Source organism: Numenius arquata, chromosome 3, assembly GCF_964106895.1.
Source record: "Numenius arquata chromosome 3, bNumArq3.hap1.1, whole genome shotgun sequence".
Classification (NCBI taxonomy): domain Eukaryota; kingdom Metazoa; phylum Chordata; class Aves; order Charadriiformes; family Scolopacidae; genus Numenius; species Numenius arquata.
The window spans coordinates 75,760,299-75,771,044 of record NC_133578.1 but is presented as its reverse complement, the minus strand read 5'-3'; the positions used below and the strand labels follow the sequence as shown (position 1 = coordinate 75,771,044).

Here is a 10,746-nt window from a genome sequence, read left to right as displayed (position 1 = left end):
TAATTCCCAAATTTGCTTTTACAGGTCCAACCAACCCCAGCCTCTTAGTCCTTAGTTTTGGTCCTTGGTCCTGTTTTGAGCTTTCCAGAAATACATCCCGTGTCCACCCATGAAAGCTGAGCCCTTCTGAGCTCATTCCATAGCTTGTTCTAGTCAGCACTAAGTACCAGCTCTCTTCAGTTGCAAACTACGTTCTGCTGGGCAGGTAGTGAGAGGGGACCAACATCTATCTGCTGCTCTAACTCAGGAGATGGCACCAAAAGTGCCAACAAACCAAGTCTCTGATGGAGGGTTGCAGAAATTTTTTGGGATTGTGCACAGGAATATAGTAGAGGCTCATTGACACAGGTTGTGTGGAGCTTGAGGAGACCTGGGGAAAAAAAACACTGTCCACATCCAGCCCCTGCTGAATACAGCCCCTGCTCTTGTTGAGGGTGACCCTACAGCACCATCCTTGATGGCATTGCTCAGGACCCCCTGCTGTGCAGAGCTGTGGCACTTCTTCCACTACTGCTCCCCACAGAGGAAAGGTGTACAGGGAGATGTGGGTCCTGGGGCCAGAAGCAGCTGAAGGTGAGGAACATCTGCTTAGTGGCTGGAAACTGGAAATTTGAGGTGTTTAGGTCCAGGTGTCCAAACTCTTGGCTTGAATCCACTTGAATTCACAGCACTGAAGATGAGTGAAGCCACACATCAACGAAGAAGGTGATTCCCAAGACATCTAAGAGGTACGAAGCAGCTTGGCAGAGAGAGGAGTTGGGATGTTTTGAGTGGAGCATGGGCACTTGCAGTGTTACAGAGCATACCGGAGGAGCGTGCCAACGGCCATGGCCATCAGACCCAGTGTTGAAGAGCTCCTTCCCACCCCACTGATGGTCCTGGTGTTGTCGGTGCAGAGGTCAGTGTAGCAGCATGACTTGGGTTTGGATGCCCCAATCCCATTATAGGAGATGCATTCCTCCTCACAGCTTCTGGTCACGGTGATGTTGCCGAAAAAGGGGTAACCTGAAACAAGCAGATTGGAGAAGGGGAGAAGAAGACAGACAAAGGAATGGTGAAGGAAGGTGCAGACATCTGGCATCAAGAAACACTGACTTTGTGCAACGGTGTTTATAAACAGATGTTTATAAGTAAATGAAGGTAAATAAGGTGTTGAGCATCTATAATTCATGGATGCCTATAATCTAGACTGCTCTTTGTAGGTCTGATGGTTCTCCCTGCTGCTCCTTCTAAATTTATTCTAGCTTGGACAAGGGACACAATTCCCTGTGTATTTTGTTCAGGTGAGTTGCTCCTGCAATGCCAAGAAGCACTGGTGTAATGCTGACATGGGTGCTGATGAGACGGTGCTAGGTGAAAGCACCTACAAACAAGGAGAGAGCTCCTGGGTTTCTGCGATATGTTCACACGTATCTGTCATTTCAGGATCTGTAAGGGCATAGGGACGGGAAAGGCAAAACAGATTGAGTAAGCAGGATGAGTCTTGTATGCTTCACTCTGGGGTTCTGAATCTGATGGATTTATCTCCTTCGCACTCTTAAATTGGGTAATTCCACCAGGATTCTTAAAGTGAAGTTAAAGGATAATCCAAGCTTGGATGGGGAGAGGAGAGGGAATTGTGGTCAGCAGGTTGAAGGAAGTAATTTTGCCCCTCTGCTCCACCCTGGAGCCCTCAGCCCAGGAGAGACATGGACCTGTTGGAGTGGGTCCAGAGGAGGCCACTGATATGATCTGAGGGCTGGAGCCCCTCTGCTGTGAAGACAGGCTGAGAGAGTTGGGGTTGTTCAGCCTGGAGAAGAGAAGGCTCTGGGGAGACCTTATAATGGCCTTTCAGTCCCTAAAGAGGGCCTACAGGAGAGAAGGGGAGGAACTCTTTATCAGGGAATGTAGTGATAGGACGAGGGGTAATGGTTTTAAATTGAAAGAGGGAAGATTTAGATTAGATATTAGGAAGAAATTCTTTCCCATGAGGGTGGTGAGATGTTGGCCCAGGTTGCCCAGAGAGGTGGTGGATGCCTCATCCCTGGAAACATTCCAGGTCAGGTTGGACAGGGCTCTGAGCAACCTGATCTAGTTGAAGACGTCCCTGTTCATGGAAGGGGGTTTGGACTAGATGGCCTTTAAAAGTCCCTTCCAGCCCAAACCATTCTATGATTCTAAGTTCATGAGGTAATTTGGCCCACAAAAGGTACATCTCTCCTCACAAGCACTCACAATGAGCAAATAAACTTACCTGTGTCTAAGGAATGCAGCGTTGTTGTGCACACGGTGGCTTTTGGGGGGCACAGGGTGGGTGTTCTGCACTCAGCAATGTCCATTGGTTCCTTGCACGTGTAACATCGTAAGGACTGGGCTGCAGAGAACAACAGAATGGGTCTGAGGTGGTTGCAGCAGCAAAGGCAGACAGCAAATCTGCAGCTTCTCTGCTCTGTGGTGGGGATGATAGGGTGGTCAGCGCTTCATCCCCCCTTGACCAAGACACAGTGGCCTCAGAAACAAAGCACACCTGGAGGCAGTGGCAAAACTTGGGTATATCAGGGGGGAAAAACCAAACTCCAACACCAAAGGGTAAAGATGGTGTTGCAGGAGTTGAGCACAGTCATTTCCTTGGGGGGCTCAGCAGCCCAAAAAGAGCAGGGATCTAGAGGGACCTACTGCTTGAGCAGCTTTGATAGGCTCTTTGCATCCTCTGTAAGAGATGCTGTAACAGAGAGCAAAATAGCTCCTTCTGTTGAGAGCAGCATTCACCAGCACTGAAAGACTGGCAGTTCCCCCATCCCTCCACCCACAATGACAGCTTCTTCATGCTTGTTTAGAGGGATTTGTGCAGAACTCGGTAACTGAGAGCAGAATTTAAATTTTAGAGCTGCACCAAAGATCCTAAGGGCTGAATGTGGCCTAAAAACCACTTTCATCAGGGGCTACTGCTGCTTTTTGAAAGAGATGATGCTACAGAGCTCTTGCCAGCTTCCTGCTGAAACGGGGACACTTTCACACATGCAAGCGTTGATCACAGCAGTTGCTCGAAAGTCTCGGTACAAGACCTGTCCATCCACAGCCAGCAGCTACCGAGTGTGCATATTTTTCGGAGTTGTGCTGGTGTGACTTGATGACAGAAACCAGCCTGGCTTGATATTTTCTATTCTACATGCCTTCTGCACACACACAGCAGCTGAAGAACCACCCAAAAGTGTCCACTGCCATCTATTGGTAAAATTGCAGAGAGACGATGTTTTCTTGTACAGTTCTGCAGCATCTGCTGTGAGAGAGAAACTGCTGGGACTTTGTGATAAGGACAAACATTTTTGAAGGTAGTTGTTTGAACGTCTGACTCTGGAATGAATTTTCAGGGCATCTACTTCTCTTAAATCCTCCTTTGGAAAATTCAGCTGTGCAATAAAGCCTACATGATGCAAAAGCTTTCTTTGTTCTCTTTGCAGAGTTAGGAAGGGCTTTTTAATATAAGCAGTGGTGGTGTTCTGGTGGCCATAGCCTTTGTGTGGTGGAGCTGTCCCTGTTTACCTGAGCTCAGGACCTTTGTAGGTCCCTTCCAAATGACCCATGAGAGCTTGTTTTATATTTTAACACATAGTGCCCACTGAGAGAGAAAACACTACATTGTCAACCTGACAAGGATATGGATATTCGTGAGTGTGTAGGAAGGGTTAATGGATGGATGGAGCTGTGCTAGCTTAAAGCGTCTGAGAAACTGATCTGCAACCTTTGGGTTGAGCTGGTTTCCAAACCTCACCATTTCCATGAGTGGGCAGGGCAGTGCCATGGGCTCGGAGAGTGGGGGTACTTCCAGTTAAGAGGAAGTTTAAGGAAGAAAACCCTCAGCCCCCTTATCTTTCACTGACGCTGGGTGCGGCACTCAGAGGACATTGGTTTTATCAGAAGGTTGCAGTGCAAGAGGAAAGCCCAAAAGCATAAGGACCAGCACAGAAGAGAAGAACTGAACATAGAGGACAGTGCTGTGTCCTGATGTGAGGTCAATAATTCACCATTCATCACTGTCCAACACTTTCTGCCCCTTGATATCAAACCTCTGGAAGAATAATGGCCAGAGATGTATTCCTCAGCTGCAAGAGCTGTGCCTAGAACAGCTGCCTCCCACTGGATCATCCCAGAAAAGCCATTTCTGCCTCCATCTCAGCTATAAAGCAAAGTGGTGATGCCTCTCTGTTTCTAGAAAGTACCCCGAGACCTGTGAGTGGAAACCTGCTCTGTCGGTTCCTCAGCAACCTCATTAAATACAGGACAGGACTAGACCCAGAAGGAGAAAAAGAAACACATAGTACACCACCTGTGAAATATCTTAAAATAAATAAAAAATCCCCATCAGGTAGTGAAATGTAAAAAATTGCAGTAGCTGTACAGAAGAAACCGCACCTGTCCTGGTTCAGCCCTGTGGTGGGTTTGACCGTGTTCTTCAGCCAGAAGTTGGGTTTGCTTTAGGGACAGGTGGAAGGAATAAAGAGGCTAGGGGAATTAGAAAAAGCAATGCAGCCTGAAGAGACCCAAAACACTTCCATGCATAAAGAATTGCAAGGTGTATGCCTTTCAGCCTTCTTCCGCTTGCAACCCTTTGAATGATCTCCCTGTAGCTGTGACTCTAGATGGAGGTGTTTGACCACTGCCGAGGCTGCCTTTTATCTGAGATCTTTCAGAGTCCCATGAAAGCAGCCTGAAGATGTCTGGGGCCCATGGGTTGTCGGTTAAAACCCACTGGGTTGGTGTCACCCCAAGGATGACTCTGTTCCAGGCCAAGGATGTATTTGCAGTGGATTACAAATAGATGGAGTAAGAACACTGCGATGACCAGACTCTGCTATCAGCTTGCCCAAAACCCAGACTCATCAGAGACCAAACCCAAACAGACCCAGGAGAATTTCCTATCTCCCTGTATACCCTAATCTCAAGAAATTAGTGAAAATGCTGGAGCTGGTGATTTAATGAACCTTTCAAAAATTCTTGCAGTTATTTCTCAAACCCTCACCCGTATCTATACTGAAGCCTCACCCTCTGGTTTTCAGAGCTTCCAACAGCCAACTGTGAGGTTTTAGGGATGGCAGGAGCTAAGGATAAACATCCCCCATCCCATCCCATCCCTGAGGTGACAAGTTGGCAGCTTCAGAGCTTGTACTGCCTGGTGCCATGTGGCATTCTATCATTCACACCTTAGTCTTATAGAGCAGTGTGTCGGTCCCCTCCATCCCAGTTGGGTGACAGGTGACCACCTATGCATCCGAACCATGTCCGTTGCTCTCCGTCAGGCACTACGTCTTTTCCCCACGAGGAATGCATATCCCTTTTTCCCATTCACTCTCTCCATTGACCTTCTTAAATAAATAAAGGCATCATCTCCCCTACCCGAGGAATACCAGGTCTTTCTGCATTGGTGCCTTTCCCCTTCCTTCCCCTCCCTGACATTTCCCAGGGGGTCCCTGCAGTGTCAGGAATGCAGAGGTCTTACCCAAATCCACGAATGCCAGGCCAAGCAGGAGCCCAACCAGAAGTGTCTTCATGCTGAGAGCAGATCCGTGAAGCCAGGACAGTAAAGGAGAGCTGCTCCCAGGGAGCTTTATACGTTTTCCCACCCTCCACCTCCTGTTGATCCTGTGGGCGGATTCCCTTGGGGTGTCAGGGGAGAGCTCAGCTCCAGTCTGGATTGGGATTTGTAGAGGAACAAGTTCCCCAAGGAGGTTACATCACCGCAATGAGCAGACTCCTGCCATACGTCATCTCTTCTTCAGGTTTATGTCCTGGGGCTGGTCCCATGGAAAAGGAAAAACACAGCTTCCACTGCAAGGGATGGCCCCACGCTGGTGCTTGGATGGGGAATCCGACAAGGTATGTTTGTTTCTTCATGTCTGGCTCCGTGAGCCAAGAGCTGGGTTGTGTCAGGCGTGTTGCATTGGGCAACAGCAGTCCCGATGCAAGCAGGAGCAGGCTGGGCTTCCACGCGTGTTGGCTCAGCCTCACCGAAGCCTGTGCCACATTTTCATGTCTACTGTTCTCCAGGCTGCCAGGTGGGAAGCTGGCAGAGCTGGATTTGCCCAAAGCACATCTCTTTTCCCAAATCCATTGCAAAAGCAAGCCCGATTTCTGGCTCCCAGGGGCTGGGTTAGTAACTGAGCCCTGATGCTGAGCTGCATGGGATCCCTGAAAGGCCTGTGGAGGTCAGCATGGGAGATGGTGCCTCCAAATCTGGGATTTGGGTATGTCATTTTGTTTCAGATCCTGGGTCATGTTGGCAGAGCAAGGTGCTGTGTCTTCTTTTACAAAAGTGTCAACTGTTTTTCAAATTTTATTCTGAAGATGGGAAAAAAATCCAACATGGAGAAATGGATCAATTTTCCCACTGCAGTACCTTTCTGATAGAAAACTTCACTTCATGCATTTCAAGGCAACCCTTTCAAACATAATAATTTTAAAAATCTTATATGGTATTTGTAGAAACTGCTTAAAAAGCTTGCAGTTAGGGAGGAATGCTTTGCTCCCCCTTTTGACTGAGCCAATGGTATTTTATATTTCACAGGAAAAATTGATAGAGTTTTTTGTTGGTTTTGATGTGATCCAGGGTGGAAAAACCCAGCATTATGCAATTTCCCATAAAAGAGCTGAATAAGCCAAAGAAGAAAAGTTTGTGAATCACTGCGAAGCACTCGGAGACTTCAGGGATGGAGAAAAGGTGAGTGCACAAAATAATCTAACGTCCAGGGGTTTGCTTGTCACAGTCTCAATGCATGTGGGCATTGCTTCCATTCCCAGGAACCTATCCTTTTTCTCAGTTTAAGACTGGGACTTTTGGGGAAAGTGGTGCTCCCTAAAGGGTTTGCATTAACTCGAGAAGCATTGGTAATGAAAATTTCCACAGTCAGGGATGACACAAAGCCGACCAAGCTGAGGAAGCAAGATCAGTGCTGCACTGTGAGAAAGGGAGGGAAAGACACGCACCCTAATGCTCGCTTGGCTGTGAGAGTGAAAATAATCTTTATTTTATCTTTCTGTGCTACCAGAGACCAGGCACGTAAAAATAAACAGCACAAAAATACCTCTCTGGGTATAGAGGAAAAACTCTGCTCTGTGAAAGCCACCAGACCTGGTTATATCCCGCTCCTTTCTTGTATCTGGGCAGTTCAAGGCACATTTGAGCAGTATCTTAATTAACATGAAACTGAAAAAGATCCAGTGCTTTAAACATTGATGGTGGTTGTGCTTAGGTAGGTAAGCACATCAGGGTTGGTACTCCAGCATTCACAACACTAAAACACCGCTTGGCAGATTGTGTGGAGCTTGCTGAAATGGAAATGTCCACACAAGGGTGTTATAATGGTCTGCCCGCACTTGAAAGGCATCGTGTACTGAGAAATCCTTGGAATAAATCAGTGTGGTTGAAGGAATAGTGATATAAATAGGAAAATAAATTAGTCTATCCAGCTTGGTGGGGGCTTTCCATCACTGTGGTGTCTGGACATGGAATGCATGCAGCACGGTAGGGTTGTTTGGCTCTGGCCAGTGCAAAACCACTTAACTAATGGCCTGAAAAGGGTTGAGATCTGGTCATTAAGGCAGAGCACTGGGAAAGCACCAGCACTGGGGTTGTTAAAGCTCCTGCAGACTGGCTGAGTGTGCGGGAGTGTCAGACTTCAGGGAGGGAGAAGTTGGGAGTGTGCCAGTAAAATTGTGGAGGAAAGGGAAGACCTACAGGTATCAGTTGATCTAAAGATAACTAGGAGCCTCCGGTGAGATGGAGCCCTGAAAACAAAAACAAAACCAAGCACAAACAAACACAGAGGATGTCAAGATGTGTGTTGGTGTGTAAGGGAGGCTATTAGCAGGGTTATTATGGAAGTGCTAGCACCCTGACATGAAGCCCTGGTGGCTTCTCACCTGGAATTTCATTGCCCCTGTCAAGAAAAAATGGGGTCCTGATGGAAAAAACCCAAACAAAAAGACTGATGGAAACTAATGTGGGGAAGACTGGGAGAACACGATCCACCCCAAAAGATGACTCTGGAAAATACCGGCCCCTTTTAGTTTGGCAGAAGAGAGGTTGAGTGGAGATATAATTTTTTTTCCCTCAGAAATACATTGAAAATTTTGAAAACAGAGCTACAGAAAAGCAAAAAACCTCCTTAAGCTAAAATGTCACACTGAACTAGAACTGAATTAAGACTAGCATGAGTTAAATTACACTGGAAACCAGAGGTAGGGTCTTAAACTCCAAGAAAAATTAGGATCCTTCTAAAAGAAAAGGTAGGGTAGAAATTCCCCCTGCTTTAAGGTGGAGCTTGATAAATATGTGAAAGATGTGGTTTGATGTAGCAGATAGGACAGCCTTAGACAGCTCGTAGTACTCAAGAGGACCTAAATTCCCATCTGTCTGTGTCAGTGGTAGAATAAACCCTGAGCAAGGTTTTGAACACTGACTGACAGGAGCCATAAGGGACTCCAGTTGAAATGTCATTTCAGGTCCGAAGATCTGAGAATATAAATGAGGTGTGGTGTGGAGGGAGAAAGGCTTCTGTGCCAGAAACCTCTGAATTTTCAGTGGTATCAATCCAAACCCACTATCAGCCTGCCCCTGTGAGACGGGCCTTACTTACAAAGTAATCTAGGTAGATATAATCTCTCTCTGCTTATCACATATGCAAGGAAAGGCAGACAACAGAAATTCAGTGTTCACAGGCAAGAAGGTGATGTGCTTTATAACTATCTGATCTGACTTCCTTTACAGTTAATTTTTTTTTGAATGAAAAAGAAACCAAAGTTTGTAGAAATGTCCTGTGACAGAGAGTCTACACTGAAGTCTGATAAGCTGTTCCAGTGGTCAGTTATCAGCCACATGTAAAGTAAACCCTGCGTAAACTGTGTAAAATATTTCTACTCTGATTTATACAGTTTCTACAGCCAGTGGTTCTCATTACACCCCTCTACTGAACTTAATTGCTCTTGCAACTTCCTTCTCTTCCATGGAGATGCAGATTGTCTAAGATATCCCTTTGATAGACTTTGGTGGGTTCTTTGACTGCTTCCTTGGAAGGTCTGTCATCCAGACCTTTAACCCTTCCAGTGATCCTTCTCCACTTTACCACCTTCTCTCCTGCATTGCCCAACCCAGAACTAGGTGCTGTCCTGTACCAACAGCCACTCCAGTCCCAGGTATAAGCAGAACGTATCCTTCTGTCATGAGATGAGCATCAAACAACTGTGTTTGATGCTGTGGCCATGGCATTGTAGCTGTGGCATCAGTCTACCTGATGTCAATGCCTTTCTTGGGAGCTGCTTCTCAGCATGGAGTCTGCCATTAGGTTTCCAGATATCATGGTGATGGCTGGAGTATAGGAGAACCGAGAGATTACTGATGAGCATATTGAGTCAACCTGAATTCGGTTCCTGTGATTCAGGTAGGGTAGATTTTTGCTGGGGACCATTTGGATGATTGTGTCTGTGGGCTCTACCATCTTTATCTGTGACTCAGCAGTGGGAAGCTATGCTGTTTGTGACCATGGCTGCAGTGATGCTTGGTGACGTGTTCAGCTAATCGAAGCTCCCACCTTTCACGGGTGTGTGCTAATGACAAGACTATAGGCTTGTTGGGGTGGAGTTGCTCTCCACCCTTCTGATGAAACTCTGCCACTGGGCAGAAAGGAATGCAGGTTTCATCGGGCTAGAGAAGGGTGAAAGTGTGCACATGACTCGGTGAGACCCTTCCGCTGGGAGCTCTTTAGGTCTTCCACGGGTTGTTTGATACAAAACACGTGTCTCCACATAAGGGAGTATCAGAGAGAAATCTGAAGTCCCAGCGCTGACTCAGTTAATCTGTAAAGAGCTCTTACCCCTTTCCTGCCATATCTGTGCTTCATTTCAGTGGTTTGCACACCCTATCTGAACATGTGAGATGGGAACTTGAACCCCTCCAAGCAGAGAAGGAAATTTCATTCACATCTGCCAAGTTCTGGCTTAAGCATACTAACCTCCAGGCTAAAAAGCAGGTGCACTTCTGCAGATAGGAGGAAAACTTCCACCCCTGCTGTGTTTTCAGAAAAAGAAATGAGCTCTGTTCAGCACTCGGAGAAAAAAGCGGAGTTCAGGGACGTGGACTCTACATCTGCAGGTTCCTCTTCTTCTAGCCGCAGGACAATCCCTTCAGGCATCACCTCACCAGCTGTGCTTGGTCAGCCCTGGGAATGTAGCTCTCCCAGGCGTTTGCAGAGGGCATGCAAAGTGTCTGACGTGTTTCTGGGCTGCATCCCAGAAGGATGGATATCTACAAGTCAGGAATTTTGGGGATCCTTTAGCCTGTACCCATCCTACCATGGACTTGAGGAGTGCATAAGATGTGCAGCAGTTTGTATGCTCCCTGGCCCTGTTATGGCCTGAACTCACTGGATCTGTCCCAGGCAGTGCCCAGCACACTCTGAAGCATAGCATGGGCCAAGGATGTTTCCCATGAGGCCATTAAGTTTTTGGCGAATAAGAAAATTCGGCTATGTGAAAATGAACTGTGCCGGTTGTCATCAGGATCAGAGAATGGATCCTGGCCCCTTTTAAAGACCAGTGTAGATATAGTCCTCAGATGAAAGTCTCTTCCATTCATTGCTATGTTGTGATTCCCCTTTCTGTCCTGGCGATAGATGCTGCAAACTGTATGTGAAAGCCTTTGCATTATGACACAAATGTGCATGCTCTAGCCTGTGAGAGGGTCTTGTGACCATGTGCTTTTCCTTCTGAAAGTTG

At 47.0% G+C, this 10,746-nt stretch overlaps 1 protein-coding gene across 1 annotated transcript; it reads right to left on the bottom strand.

Annotated features, from left to right (window-relative positions):
- Nucleotides 1-793: 793 nt before the first annotated feature.
- Nucleotides 794-5,528, bottom strand: LOC141463441 (secreted Ly-6/uPAR-related protein 1-like). The gene is made up of 3 exons (XM_074145823.1): nt 5,477-5,528; nt 2,234-2,353; nt 794-1,005 (listed from the first exon to the last, which is right to left on the bottom strand). Exons 1-3 carry the CDS (start codon nt 5,526-5,528, stop codon nt 794-796), a joined length of 384 nt encoding a protein of 127 aa, XP_074001924.1.
- Between the last annotated feature and the right edge of the window lie 5,218 nt (nt 5,529-10,746).

Excerpts from the sequence above, each read along its gene's own strand:
- LOC141463441 (XM_074145823.1), bottom strand. The coding sequence starts at position 5,528 with ATGAAGACACTTCTGGTTGGGCTCCTGCTTGGCCTGGCATTCGTGGAT. Across the intron at positions 2,354-5,476 it reads CCTGGCATTCGTGGATTTGG|CCCAGTCCTTACGATGTTAC; the intron begins GTAAGACCTCTG and ends TGTTCTCTGCAG. Across the intron at positions 1,006-2,233 it reads GCTGCATTCCTTAGACACAG|GTTACCCCTTTTTCGGCAAC; the intron begins GTAAGTTTATTT and ends TGCTTGTTTCAG.